The following is a 15965-nucleotide window of genomic DNA, read 5'->3' as shown; positions in this document are numbered from 1 at the left end:
TATAATGGAAATTGAGGGATTAAGAATTCTTGTTTGATATGATATAAATTTTATTTATTTGTAAATAAAGTATAAATATTTAAAAATGTATAGTCTTTTTACAGTAGGTAAGAGAAGGGAAAAATCTAATCATAAAATATTATGACAATTTTTAAACATCATAAATATCTAGTACAGAGGTAGATGCACTTATAAATGTGTAAGGATTAAAAATGCATTTTTCATGTAATTTTACCAATATAAACATGTTTCATAACTAAACTATCCATTATTCTTCAAAGGAGGTGCTTCAACAATTTACAAGTTACATGTAGTTACAGATAACATAATTACCTTGCTCTAACTCCAGAGACTCAGTAGAGTATGCTAAACTTGAAGAAAAAAAGACCAATATTGTAAACTAATAGTCATGGGTAGCAGCGATGTAATAAACTTGAGCCAAATTAACTTCACTGTAGAGAGCAACATCTTACTTTTGAATATTCACTTTTGTAAAATTCCAATTTGCTAATTGGTCCAATTTGATTTTCTTCTAACCTACTATAATTCACTAACTTTTAAATTGCAAGCCCGAGACATTCATAAAATGACATCACCCTATAATATTTTAATAAACAAAAGAATCATGCCCATCCATCATTTTAAGATAACTTATCTATCACAAAGAGCACTCAAGAGTTCAAAGTCAATATTCTATATGTCATATTGGCTCTTACATCAACAACTTATTTCTTGCACTAGGTCACTTTGACACCTATTTTCTTGTATTCTATTATATCAGTCTCAAGTCTCAAGCAGTTAACATATCATAAATTCATTGTCATCATGTGGATGTGTTATTTCCCCCCTCCCTCTATATCTATCTATATCTTTCTCTATATCTCTCCTTCGCCCTATATACTTATCTATCTTTTTATCTCTCCCTCTACCTTTTCCTCTCTATCTCAACTCTCTCTATCACTATATCTCTACCTACTAAAAGGCAGGAACTTGACGCTTTGCGTCTCTTGTTAGTTCCTGCAGGAATACTTATGCATCCACCATGGTCTTAAATGGTTATTAGTAATTGTCTTTGACAACCAATCAGGTTTTTAAATTTTTCAATCTAAAATAAATTTTTAACTTTTCAAAAGTCAACATATAAAATTTTTAACAAAAAATATTTACAAAAAGATTTATTTATCATTTGATTGATCTATGCTAATTTCTGTAAGCATAAAATTTATTTTTCCTCAACAAAAAATATAGAATTTCTATACACAATCAAATCAACATTAATTACTAAAATCGGCAGTAAAGTTTTTAATATGTGTACCTCTGCGGTGTATTTCTTCCAACGTTGTTAGCAGGAGGGGCCCACTACCCATTGCAAATCTGACTGTGTGGTCGATTTTGTCTAATTATTTAATGAAGACGTACTAGTTTAGACGAACGTAGGAGCAGCCTTAATTCTCGCATGTGAATCTCATTATGCTGCTCATTTAAGATATTATTTGATGGTAGGACCCACTCTGTTTGCCGACTTAGTAGGTCACATTGCCAGCTGGATGCCACGCTGTCTTGTGGGATTATTGTGGAATGTCCAGCACTCATCATATTTTTTCCGATTCTTTCTCCATAATAGCAAAGGCACAACTTAATTGTGCAAGTTGAAAACATCAACATGCACCCAAAATTAAATAGAATTCACATTAGATAACTCTCTGGATTTGAAAGGAAGTATTATAATCCTCAAAGGGACCCCACTCCTGATTAAAGTAAAGGTTTATATATTGTATTCATTTCATCATAAAAAAATGAAATGAATGTAATATTTTTAGTTCATTAATTATTGTACTTGACAACCAATCAGTATTGAAAATTTTTGTTTTTTCAAAAATAAACATGCATAATATTTAACAAAAAATATTTTAAAACATGATTTATGTCTCATCTGATTGGTCTACATTAATTTTAGTAGGCATAAAATTAAATTTCTATTAAAAAAATACAGAATTTTCTTATAATTATTACTATGACATCACTTACTGTTAAAGTAATTATTTCACATGTACAACACTGTATTAAATTAAAATTAATTTTTTTTTGGAGCAATTTTATCCAAGTATATTATTATTTTCTACAGTCTCCCATCTGCCGTTCAATATCGTCGTCTGCCATTCAATATCGTCGTCAGCAATGACAGTACAAGTCAGAGTGGATTTATTTTATTTTCGCCGTTGAAGTAAACCCAGTGAACCATGCTGTACTTTTTATTAATTAACTTACAATGCCATGCTACGGCTATATTCACTCTATGCATTTGTATTAAATTTGTACCAATATTTTATATAATTTTTATTTTTTTATTATTTTTATTTTTATTTTTATTTTACTTTTAATGATCCACAATATAAAAATTAAATTATATTCAAATTTTCAAATTTTAATATTTTTTGATGAAGATGAAAAAATAAAGATTATAAATTAGGTATAATTTTGTTATATTAATATTGTATTTTTCAAGTAAGGTAATTAATATAATTTATTTAGTTATTATTCTTTTAAAATGGTAAATAGATTTTTTTAATTAATTTAATTTAAATATTACTGTATATTATATTAATGTAAATTTATTTTTAAAATTATATTAGAGTCGGAAGACATATCTTAATAATCCTACAAGACTATTTCAAAATTATTAGCATAACATCTTTTTCATGTTTTTATATAGTTTTATAACATCTTTTTCATGTTTTTATATAGTTTTATAATAAATTATAAATTGACTTTCTAAAAAAGATTAAAATTTTAACTATTATATTGAAAGATACAAATAAAATCAAATTGAAAAAATGAAATCTATTGAAAGTTAAAAGCCAATTTGTAATTCATTGACTTATTTGATTTCACCCCCTCTCTCTATAAATTAATAATAATTAGATTTATAAAAAATATTATTATAAATCAAATGATTTTTTATAGTATTTATTGCAATGGTGATAATTTTGTTTGTAAAGTGAATGGTTCATTTAAAACACATCACCCTAGAAAAATGTTAATGGAAAAATCTCATGGTTTTAGGTTTTCCACCTTCTAACTTTTTTATCCATTAAGGAATAATCTATTATATATAGTCACATCATAACTCAATCCACATAATATATATATTTTGTAATAGTGAATTATTATATAAATTTTGTAATAAATTTTAAAGTTTCTTTGAATGTAATAAAAAATTTATTTTCATTGAATTGTGTATTATATAATCATAACTCAATCCACATAATATATATATTTTGCAATAGTGAATTATTATATAAATTTTGTAATAAATTTTAAAGTTTCTTTGAATGTAATAAAAAATTTATTTTCATTGAATTGTGTATTATATAAATTTTGTAATGAATTTTTAATTTTAATTGAATTATGGATAAAAATTTAAGACATTCAAAATTAATTGTAATAAATTTATTGTAATTGCTAATCTTAAACTAATATTCATTAACAAGAATATTTATATAATCTAGTAACACTCATTTTAAACAATTAAAATTAAATCTTTTCAACTACAAGAGTATTTTAATTAAAATTTTCTAATATTCATTTTCAAATATTAAAAAGTAATTTCAATATATTAAATTAAAATTTGATAACACTAACTTCTCTCCTCTCCCTTCTTCTCCCTCTCTACCTATCTCTCTCTATCTCTCCCCCTCTCTCTATGTTCTTCTATCCCTTTCTCTCTATCCTTTTATCATATTGCCACATATCCCTCTATTTCCCCCTCTCCCTCTCCCTCTCCCTCTCCCTCAATATCTATCTATCTCTTCCATTCCCTATATGCTTATCTATCTCTCTACCTTTATCTATGCCTCTACCTCTTCCTCTCTATTTATCTATCTCCTTATCTCTCTCTTTCTATTTTTATCTTTTCCTCTACCTTTCTCTATCTCTCTATGTATTTGTCTCCCTCTTCCTCTCCCTCTATATTTATCTCTATTTTTATTTACTATAAACTAATCATACTAATGGCAAGAACTTGACGCTTTGCGTCCTTGTTTTCAATTGGAATGCTATGTAAATGTTTTATATATTTATTAATTTTATGGTAAAAAATGAATGTAAGTAATAATTTTTTTAATAATTAGAATATTGTGTAAATATTTGAATATTGTGTTAATTTCATGGTAAAAAATGAATGTAAGAATTTTTTTTTAATAATTAGAATATTGTATAAATATTTTAATATTGTATTAATTTCATGGTAAAAAATGAATGCAAGTAATAATTATTTCTAATAATTGTAATGGATTACACTTATTTTTCAAATATTAGCACTTTAATTTTACAAATCAAAATATTTGAAAATGAATTTCTTTTAAAAGTTAATATTAGCACTTTTTACCATTTGTTTGACTATTTTGGTTCAAATTTTTCTCCATGTTTAGTTTATTATTTGGTTAATTTTTAATTAAGAGAGCATTTCTAGATTCGATTGTGTGAAAGATTTCCTGAATCCAGAAATGCTCTCTTGATTATATGATGGATTGTGGAAATCTTTTAGAACTAATTTTTAATTGTTTAAATTATTGGACACATTCACTCATACTTATCCACTATTTGTTTTAATTGTAATTATTACCTATAAAATGTATAGTAAGTTTTAGCAATACGTTTTGAAGTAAAAGATAGTCATGAGTGTCCTTAATGAAAGTGAATGTATGTGATCTATGTTAATTTTATGTGTATTTTTTAATATTTCATTTAATTTCTAAATATATTTTATCATTTTTTTTCATTCTCATGATGGCGGATTGTAGTGTATCTAGGATCTTAAAACTCTCATGAGAAAAAAACTAATCTAGATGTAGTTTGGTCAATTTATTTTATTTTATATTATTTATAAAAATGTTTTAATAAATTAAATATTTTTTATGTATGATTTTAGTATATAATTTTATTATTTCAATGTACTTATTTTGTTTTTAATAATTTGTAAACGTATTTTAATAAAATAAATATTTTTAATGTATAATTTTATTATTTCAATGTACTTATTTGATTTGAGATATTTATCTAGTATTTTGTTATGTTACATCATTTTTTTTAGAATGTGTTGAGCATCTTATTAGTCTATCTATTTTGAATTGGATAATGCTTGTGATTGTCTCCTAGACTGCATCATAGACATGATTGTGTCATTTTTACTAGAATTTAATTTCATAATTTCAAGACCAACAATATCAAGATTTACTTGTTATTAGTCAATTTGACACCAAAAGTTTGAATTGTGCATATGGGATTTATGTATAGATACATGTATATAAAAATAAAATGGATTTTGGAGGTCAGCAAATATTATATAGTAGTTTCTATTAGTTGGGTGCATATGTTTTGTAAGTTATCCCACTAGTTAGTTAGAATAAAGTTTATATCTCATATGTATGGGATAGTGGCAACACTGTCTTTAGGAAAAATATGCATTGTAATAACTTTCAAGTGGAAAGTGTGAACATATAAAATTAGAACAAATAAAAATTGAAATTGTATTTAAAAACTTATTATTCTAATTTAACATCTACCTTTCCAACTAATTTGATGAATTTATTAGTTGATCCCACTCCCTATATACTCATCTACCTATCTCTCTTTTTCTCTATCTCTCTATCTTTATCTCTCCCTCTACCTCTTCCTCTCTATCTATCTATCTATCTCCTTATCTCTCTCTCTTTCTATTTTTATCTTTTACTCTACCTTTCTCTATCTCTCTATGTATTTGTCTCCATCTTCCTCTCTTTCTATCTTTATCTCTATTTTTATTTACTCTAAACTAATCATACTAATGGCAGGAACTTGATGCTTTGCGTCCTTGTTTTATTTGCTACACTACCATTTACGCTGACAGTAAACACAAAGACTGACCTTCGTTAGGCTAACCAATTAAAGGATTTAAAATCAATTTTCTTGGGCAACGTGACATGCTGAATAATTACCAGTACACCATTGCCTCAAAAGAAGGAAAAATGGTTGTTCTAAAGAACGAAGTCTTACCCCTTTTACCCTCACGAGGTCTTCACGTAACATGCTTAGTAGATGAGGAGGGGAAAGCGATCAATTGGAACCCTATTTCATTTCATCCGACTATTTTACATTCTGAATTTCTGACTTGTTACGTTCCCAGAAATTGAACAGTCGCAAAGAAAAAATATAAAGGATCCAGTTCATAACCCATCTCTTGACATCACTGCAAGCAAGATGCCAAACAACAAGGTACATCTTTATTCATAAAGTTTTGTCTAGCATAACAGAGCATTAGCTAATTGTTGATGGATAATGTGTTAGGAATCGGATAAATCATGATTTATCAGTTGATATCAGATGAGAAAACAGAGTTGAAAAAATCCTTGACATCCCCTGTAATGAAATCAAACGCTAAAAGTCTCTCCGCTATTTCCTGCACATCACCATTTTGTTTTCTGTAAAATTTTCGATCAAAATATTTTCGAAGAAATTATATAGTGTTGATGCTCATCGATTTGGGTACCTTACAATTCTCGTCTATAGCGCAAATCCTTTTGTTACTGAAGCGACCAACATGTTTTTTATTTTTTGTCAAATCCAAGATTAATGTTGCTCGTTCAAGAATCTCGCAAGGGATACCTGCATTTAGTAAACGCGGACGCTATATTAGTCACCTGTAATTTACCCTATAGAGCATGAACCTAAGTAAATTCATACTAAATAGAAGCAGCTGAATTGTTCTCAATAAGTCTTCACAAATGGAAATTAACTCTGATAAAAACAACAAATATAAGAGAGCTTGCCCCTAAAGTATAGTAACTAATGAAAAATCATATTCAATCTGTCAACATATTCTAAAACTTGATCCTTTGAATTATTATTCGTGCTTCATTGCCAAAGTGGTCCTGCCTATATTTCAATTCAAACGTTTTAGGATTGGACTCATACCAGCAAGTTCTGCACAATGCAATCCTGCAAAGAAAATGAAATAGATCAATAGTGATTAACCGGAAATATTTTGACAACTTATATTTAGAATGTTAGACGAGATTTGGAAATCCATAGTAACTAGTTAGGGCACTCCACAAAATATATACAAACACATTGCAACCATATTACACCGGTCTGCACGATCAATTTAATCCAAAGAACGTTAGAAGTAGTCGTCATCACAAACAATATTGTGTTGTGATTATATTTTGACGGGTGGTATATTCTATCTTGTGTAATTAAATATCAATTGCAAAAAAGACTAGTTCTCAGTTCAGTTCATTCATTGCATTGTTGTCACTGTCTGAATGCTAATATCTTCTTTTATAAAGTGAAATCATATTCCGTTTATAACATTTAATGGTACAAAACCCTTGTCTAGGAATGCTTATTACCCTTAACCAGGGGAAAGACGTAGCGGAGAACAAGTGTTTACAAATAGGCTATTACAGTAGAAATTGTTAAGAGTTAACCTAACTATTCATCAGGGCATAGGTCCTCGAGGAATAAAACATAAGATTGGTTCATTATTTATTCACATTATTTTTTAGAAATATTTTGAAGATACACAGAGCCATAGTTTTAGAGAATTGCTCCTTGGATTTTATGACACCCAGGCATTGTGAGATCTGTTTTTGTTTTTTCTTTAGCATGGTATAATTGATTCCATTGATTTGGGATTCCAAGTAGAATTGTTTTATGACCATGACAGGATCAATCGTTAAATTGTGAAGCTTCGTGCTGATGTTGGGTTGGGTGGGCCATTTGATGTTTGATCCCCTTGTTAGTATTTTCTGAATCAACTCAGCAAGGCATCTTTTTAGCTTTTCCATTGGAGAGGAGCTGTTTAAATATCTTCATCCTACTGTCAAGTTGCAGATAATTTTACCTGAATAGATTTGTGATTCAGTTTGATGATTTGAAGCCCTTTTGCAAGGTTTTCTAATTTTCTTTCTACCACTGAATGTGAGAGGAATGAAAAACATTGTTGAAATCATAGAAACGAGACTCGGACTCGGCACGGCTGACCCGACTCGGGACAAGGCAAAAAATCGGCAGGACTCGGCAAAAACTCGGTAGGACTGGGCAAAAACTCGGCAGGAGTCCGCAAAAAAACCAATTTCTAGTGACTTTTGCCTAGAGCGAGTCCTGGAGAGTCACGAGTCCTTGAGACTCGGCTAGGGTCACTCGGCTCGGAACTCACCACGACTCAGGCGAGTCCTGGAACTATGGTTGAAATATGTCATGTCCCCTTTCTAGAGTGGACATCAGAGACAAAGGAGTTGGCCTATCATTGGAGTCTCGTAGGCTAGCAGAGGTTGATTGGGACTCATTCAGTGCATATAGTGATTGGATTTTGGCTTTACAGGCAGTTTGGAGGCAGTTTGGAGCAGTTCCTAGATTTTAGGGGGTATCCCTAAATTTTAGGAGGTCGTGATAGTTGCCAGTCGTGAGGTTATTCATGACCTTTTTGATGGTTTCAGTTTCAGGAGATTTGGGTGTGTTTCCTAGTTTCTAGGAGCATCCCTAGATTTTAGGGATGAGACTGCCAGTTGATCCATGATTTCCGACTTCAGTCACAGACAGGTGGCAGGTTCCGTTTTAGGCTTTTGGAGTCATTTGAGCCTTCTACAGCTATTTGGGATATATTTTTAATATATTTAAATATTTCCTAAGTTAGTGTTTAATTATTTAAATAAGGCTATGTTTATAGCCATTTTGGAGTAATAAGGGGTTTTTGGCCCCATCTGGATGTGTATCCCTTGGTGTAATAGCTCGTTGGAAAGGTCTTGGACTTTTCTAAATATTTCTCTTTTGACTCAGATCCTTTCGGTGAACGGATTTCTTTATATTTGAAAAAAAGTCATTTTCTATGCACTTGCAACTTAAAATGAGAATTATAACATTTTAACCCTAAACGCCCCATTGAGTCACTTTTAGGGTTCGAGCTAAGTGGGAAGGTGTTATAAGGAAGTTGCGACCTAATTCTTATTATCTTTTACACATTTTACATCTTGGATTTGAGATTTGGCTCTGGAAGAGCTTTTTAGCATCTGGGACGCCAACCCCAATGCCTTGCCTGTTTGGGACGTAGCCCCCAATACAATGGTTTGGATTTGCTTGCAGCTATTAGCATCTTGGAGATTGTACGGCATTCTTTCTGGAGGTTCAGCGATTCTGACAGAGTTCAACGTGGGGTTTGGGGTTTCTAACCAGTTGGGTGTACTTGGCAGCCATACGGCTGTACCTGGCAGCCACTTTCCTTCCCACGTGCAGCACTTGGAGGGCTGGAATCTTGCCGCAGCTTCATTCCTGGTTATGTTACTCTTTCAGCATTCAGGTTGGGATTATTCTTGATTGTAATCTTCCTGAATTATTGGAAATCTTCATCTGGTCAAATATTTGGTTTTATATCCAGAAATCTGCCCTGAATCGAATTTGTTTTGGCTGTATATGAACTTCATTTTCAGTACTTTGTTCATGTACTTGTACTTCATTATTTACTTGTTGAAAAATTATCAAAATACAAAAAGAATCCAACCCTTCTGCAACTTCTCTCTATTTCTGAAAGAAAATATTAATAAGCAGGAAAAATCAATTTAAAATAATAAAAATTACAGCAGATTAGTAAAAGAGATCCATCAGGGATCTTTCAAAATAGTGCACCATCAATTCCTTTCAAATTTCTCCTCCATTTTTTGGACCAGATCTTAAGTACTGTTATTGATATTATCTAGTGACATAATCAAGGTGCAATTGTGAGTCTGGGTGATTGAGGATGGCTTTTAGGAATAGGGATTGGAAGCCTTGGAGGAGAATAATTCGGTACTGGTTTTACAGGGTAAACTTTGTTGTTTATCAGAGCATTTGCAGCTTGGATATTGACCAATGAGGAGGATTATTCAGATTTAGATGAGGAAGGGTTTCGGGGGACAACAGCTTGAAAACATTGTAACTGTTCTAGTTTGCATGACATGGTGTAAACATGTGGCATTAGAGAAAAATGGAGGGGGAAAAAGGGAGATGATAATGTAATGTCCACAAATGACACCCTTGTAAATATCTTTGATTTTTTGGTATTTTCTGATTCCGTGAAACTGAAAAGGGATAATAGAAATATAAACTAAACCTACCCAAATGCTGATCAGTAAATTAAACTTCAGAATTAGTCATAAGCTCTCCTACAAATCAGATCTGGAAAACTAATAATGCAAAATAAATTTTGAAACCCTTCAAAACGTGTATGGCATTAGATTTCAGTTTTGGCAGCAATTAATGATAATATCAATAAATGATTAGTAAATATGGCATTTAGAACAGCGACTAATGGATCTGAACTAGAAACCACTATGATAATTTATTCTATGCAATTTTAGTAAAAAGAGCAGCAACAATAGACTCTTAATCAGCAGTGATTAAATTGGTTCTAAATGGCAGAATAATAATCCCTTGAACAACAACAAATCAGTATCAGTTGTAGTCTAAGCCCTTGAGAAACAGCAAGAAATTAGTATCAGTTGTAGTTTAAACCCTTGAAATCAGATCAGCAATTTTTCAGATTGTTATACATATAATAGCAGACCAATTGCTCATATCGTACAGCTGTACAGATGGAAAAGGGTTGGAATAAAGTTAAAATGTTGGTGCATTCCAGAAATAATGAAAATGGATGTGGCACAGCCTGGAAAGCAATCTGAATTGTCCCTAAAAAGTGCTGATAATGTTCGCACAGCAAACGTGGTTGCTGGAAAAGATACAGCAGCTGGTGTAGTGTACAGTGGTGGCTGACTGGGGTGGAATTTGCATAAAAAAACCTGCTGTTTTGCTTGTAATTTCTGATTTCAAATGAGGCACCATTGTAATGTCTCTATAGACACCTAAAATTGTCCTGTCCTAATTATTTTTATTTAATTTAATTATCCTTTTCTAGCCTTTCACTATTTAAATTATCCTTTCCTTAAATTAAATAAATATTTCATTTACTTAATTGGTCTCACTTCCTCTATTAATTAAATAGATCTTTATTTATTTAATTAATTCATTAGTTTTTTCCTCCATGACACATGTCATTTATCTCGTAGTTTTCTTCTACCCCTTTATTATTTTATTATTTTTCCTACCTACCCTTTGATCCTAGCCGACCATTTATTCTGTCACCTCTTAATCTTATTCCTTTGTTTTCTAAGGTGTCTTCTATATAAGAGGATACTCTCATTCTTTCACGACCCCTAACAAATCATCTAACACTTTTATGCAATCAAGTCTTCAAGCAATCAAGCAACTTCACAACCACAATCCGTTATTTGTTGAGCTCTTGTGCACACATACAAAATCTGAGAGCAAATATATTAAGCAAGATCAATGGAGATAAAACCCTTCTGGGCATGTGAATGGTATTATTTTATTTGTTGATTTGCATTTTCTTAGGTCTCTTCATTGGTGTATGGTGAATGCTTTATTGTAGAACTAGGGTTTTGTTGTGGTTGGATCTTTTGTGGTTTTGCAATAGTTTATCATCATTAAATTTCACCATATACAATCTCCATTCTGAGCAAAATTGATTTGTGAGCATTTACTCCAGTTTCCATGTTTTTCCGTAAGCTTCTTGATGACTTGGGAAGAACTCCAAACTTCTTGGAGCGCTTTAGCAGTGACTTTGGTTTATGGAATGAGCTTAGTTGGCAATGTGGAGTGTCATGACACTTTTAAAAGTGTTTTCTAACATTTGGGGTGTTCTCGAAACTTCTTAGAAAGGCCATCTACTTTTAGAAAGTAACTTAGTTGGCTCCAATCATCATCCTAGATCTCTGCATCATCTCAATGTGTTCAAAGTTTGATTCCAATGTTGTTTCTATGCTTCTTGCAACTCAGGTAAAATGAAGTAAATGTTCACTCAAGTTTCTATTGTTATATTATTAAAACAAAGACTTAAGTGTAATATCTTTTTGAAAAGGTGATTATGTGCCTCAAAGGTGGATGCCTAGGAGAGATAAAGGGGTTTTTGCACATAAAATGATATTATTTAAAAAAAAAATTTATGCAAAATGAAGTATTATAATTTTAAATTGTAGTTTTCTCTCCAAAAACCTATGAAAGGAGGTGGAGGAGGCTCATTTGAAGATAGTTTTGTGAATGATATTGTTATGCTATTGGAATAAACCCTAAGTTCTAAATCTTTTGAGGACAAAAACCCTCTCTAGATTTCTAGTTTCTGGGATGAAAACCCTAGGTAGATTCGTGTGATTCCATCCAAGGATCAACATTGAGCTTTAAATCAAAGTTTTAGTTTTTCGGTGTTGCAAATATGGAGACTTTTTGACACATTTTAGTGTAATGTTCCCTCACCAAGCCTAGTCACAACTTGGTGATTGTAAGCATATTCCTCAGGTTCCTATAGGCTAAAGTGGTTGGTCAGGGGATTCCACAATTCTTGGAGCCATTGTAATTCAATTTATTTGGCATATCTATTTGTGGAATTGACCTTTGTTGCTAGTGAGTTTCGTGGTGATGCTTTCAGAAGCATTTCTTGGAGCACATGGCTATTTTTAGAAAGTCACCTAGTCCATGCTCCACATTTCTTGGAGCACATGGCTATTTTTAGAAAGTCACTGTTTTAGCACCGACATCGTCCCATGGCATTAGTTTCATTTTGGCACAATCAATTTCAGTGTCTGATATTGATGATGCTTTCCGCAAGTCAGGTGGATTATTTTAAATAAATGCTAAGTTATAATGTTTTAACTTAATGTTATGCTAAGTGTTTATTTTACAATTGAAGTGACTTAGACCCTTCTTGAAGTGGGCACTCAAGTAAATGAAAGAAATTATTTTATTAAATAAAATTTTATTCTCGAAAAAGGGTTGTTGGGTTTTGGAGGATTATAAAGGGGCATTCTTTGCGCTCATTTTGATATGTTGGGATTTTTTTTGTTAATATGATGCTGTTGGTTTTTCTCCAAGAACTTCCTAAGGACAAAAATCCTCACGGAACAATATCATCCATGGTGGTGAAAGATCTTCCTTGGTTGATTGTTGATAGATTCATCCCGAGTCTATGCTGATGCTTCCTTGTGTTTCGAGATTGATAGGAAGGGTTTATTTGAAGTTTTGGATTTCAGGGTTTTTTCTTCAAAAAATATGAGGATCTTTAAGGTATTTTAAATGCAAGTTGTTTGTGAGTTTTTGAGTGTATAGAGATTTTGTGTTGGTTGGCACTCAGTTTCTTCTTTGGTTGTGCATAGAGTTTAGACATTGCTGGGCAAATATATTTGAATCAGAAAAAGGTTGAAAATGGAAGGGCTTTATTTACTTGCTAGGTGTTGCATTTCATGGTGATTTTTGGGTGATATCTGTAGCTAATGTTGCATGGGTTTTGATGCTAATTGATGGGTGACTTAATTGAGTTGTGGTGTGGGATATTTTGCTGTTAAGTGTAGACTTATTTAATTTCCTTGCTGGGCAACTTCAATGACCCGTATAGGTGTGGGGTTCATAGATTGCTGCTGGCAGGAAGAATATCTACAAATAAGGAGATTGCATGGGCAAGTTTCGGGAATTTCAATCTTATTTGTGAGTTGATTGGTTGAAGGTTGACTGAGTTTACTTTTATGGGTATGAGGATGAGTGTAAGGGTTGGTCATGGGACTGTTTGGACAACTGCTTTTTTGGGGTGCCGTGTTTCAAGCAAAGAGGCATGTGAAGGGCTGCTTGGTATGTGTTGTGACCACATCACACATCGGCCCATCAAAATGGGGACCCCTCTTTTTTTTGAGTTTCTTTCTGTCTTGCCTTGTCTCTCTCTGCTTTCAGATGAATTGAGTGAGCTTATGGGGTTTATATTTCAGGTCAGGTGATCAAGAGTCCAGCTTAGAAGTTCATTAAAATCGCCCTTTTTGGTTGAGTGAATTTGCCTTGAGTCTTTTGTTTGAGAATTGATGAGAGTGAGTATGAATTTGAGAATTTAAATGTGCAATAAAGTGATCTTTAGCTCCTTTATAGTTCGCCTCACCTCTAAGTCTGTCTTAGATTTCGAATTTCCTAACTTCACAACTTCATGAATGAAACCTTTGGAATGAGCTTCTTCATGTCGAAAATGGAAGGATGAGGGAAACTGCTTACTTCATGATTAAAACACTCAAGATTGAAATTCATAACTTCATGTTGAAAGAGAATGGAGCGAACTTCACCTTTGAGTGAAATGGAGCGAACTTCACCTTTGGGTGAAATGGAGCGAATTCCTAACTTCACCTTCAAGCATTTAAGAGGGAACTTCAACTTCAAGAGGAGATGAGCGAACTTCATGTTGAAGGAGAGGTGAGCGAATTTCATGTTGGAGGAGAAGTGAGCAAATTTCATGATTCACAATTAATGAAGTGAAGTTGCTTTCTTCTTAAGTCTACATTTAAGGACGAAGTGAGCGAACTTCACCTTGAAGGAGAAGTGAGCGAAGTTCATGTTGAAGGAGAATGGAGCGAATTTCTAACTTCATGTTCAAACACATTGGAGCGAACTTCACCTTGAGGACATTAGAACGAGCTTCATGTATCAAAAGAGATGAGCAAAGTTTCTTGATGTTGATGAGCGAAATTGGTAATCCTAATAGCTGCAAGCTTCAAGCGAAATTCAAAGAGGAGAGAAATTATTAAGAGATAAGCAAACTACAACTTCATGAATTAAAGAAGTGAGGTGAAGCTTTACTCCAAGCATTTGTAAAAAGAAGCGAAATCAACAACTTCACCTTTGAGCACATTTAGCAAACTTCGGGTTCAAGTGGAAGTGAGCGAACTTCATGTTCAAGGGGAGGTGAGCAAAGTGCATGATTTAATAAATGGAAGCAATCTTGAGGCTAAAAGTATATCAACTTCGTGCAATGAAGGAGAAGAGCGAAGTGCAAAGTTCATGTGTTGAACGAGTTAAGCGAAAATTACTACTTCATGTATGAAGAGAGGTGAGTGAACTTCGACTTGAGCAAGAAGTGAGCGAACTTCGACTTGAGAGGGAAGTGAGCGAACTTCGACTTGAGGGGGAATTGAGCGAACTTCATGTATGAAGAGAGGTGAGCGAACTTCGTGTTTCATCAAAGAAGAGCAACATTGAATAAGAAGCGATAATCGCCCAATGAAGATATAATAGCAAATGAATTTCATGACTTCATTGGGAAAAGCAAAATTACTACTTCATGTATGAAGAGAGGTGAGCGAAGTTCATACTTAGTGTTTGGGGAGAATGAAGCGAAGTTCGTGTTTTACAAAGCAATTATGACATGATTTAAGCACCCAAGGCTAATTCGAATTTGAAATTGAAGAAAGTCGGCTAAGGGTAAAATTTATTATAACTACATAGCAAAGTCGGCCTTAGGGTAGAGACACACCTATTCCCTAGAATCGCTTATATAAGGGGAGTTGAAACAACCATTTTAAACATCAAATTAAACAGATTACTTATTCTTCCTTAAGCGAATTTTGCCAGCAGCTAGTGAATTGCTTAGGCAGATAGCGAAACTCATTTTTTAATCAGCTAACTTCATCAACAAGGCAAATTTATCAGCAAACTTCATCTCCATCGAGGCAAATTCATTAGCAAGTGTGTTCTTTGAAGAGCAAGTCTGTTTAACTCTTGCAGATTTTATCAGCATTTAGTTTCTTGGAAGGGTAAAGTTGGTAAATTTCAGGTGAAATATAAGATTTTGTTTGATAGAGAAGCCATTTCAGATATGATTATAGTCAAATTTTGTTAAATTTTATTGAATCAGGTCTTTTAAATCAATATTTTCAGTCAATAGAATTATATTTATCAAGAGAAGGTTGATTTGAAATCTGAGTTTTACCTACATTTCACCATTAATCTAACTTGCACGTCTCTTATAGGTAAAAGATCGCGGCTCCTAAACAAAACAAGTCTCTCTCTCGTCAAGCATTCATCAAGGAGGACATGAAGACAAGTGTGTTTGAGAGTAGGATCACGTCAAAGTG

General features: G+C 32.5%; 1 protein-coding gene and 1 long non-coding RNA gene across 12 annotated transcripts in view; one reads left to right on the top strand and one right to left on the bottom strand.

Annotated features, from left to right (window-relative positions):
• Positions 1–6093: 6093 nt before the first annotated feature.
• Positions 6094–15965, bottom strand: part of LOC131031824 (DNA mismatch repair protein MSH5) — a 230384-nt gene continuing 220512 nt past the window's right edge. For 8 of the 10 annotated variants that reach the window (XR_009103290.2, XR_009103316.2, XM_057962806.2 and 5 more), the window contains 3 exons: positions 6952–6975; positions 6527–6642; positions 6094–6436 (listed from right to left, as the gene is read on the bottom strand). Coding sequence is in view for 7 of the 10 variants with exons in the window: in XM_057962806.2 (XP_057818789.2) it covers positions 6347–6436; positions 6527–6642; positions 6952–6975 (230 nt within the window). In the remaining 3 variants the exon portion in view is untranslated. The remainder of the gene's footprint in view (positions 6437–6526; positions 6643–6951; positions 6976–15965) is intronic. The other 2 variants (XR_009103321.2, XM_057962808.2) reach the window with 1 other exon arrangement.
• The window catches only part of LOC131031916 (uncharacterized), a 45994-nt gene continuing 36143 nt past the window's right edge, over positions 6115–15965 (top strand). For both annotated transcript variants that reach the window (XR_009103329.2, XR_009103327.2), the window contains exon 1: positions 6115–6252. This is a non-coding gene — a long non-coding RNA (uncharacterized LOC131031916). The remainder of the gene's footprint in view (positions 6253–15965) is intronic.

Source organism: Cryptomeria japonica, chromosome 6 (genome assembly GCF_030272615.1).
Source record: "Cryptomeria japonica chromosome 6, Sugi_1.0, whole genome shotgun sequence".
Taxonomy (NCBI): Eukaryota; Viridiplantae; Streptophyta; class Pinopsida; order Cupressales; family Cupressaceae; genus Cryptomeria; species Cryptomeria japonica.
This window is presented reverse-complemented; position numbering and strand designations above follow the sequence as displayed.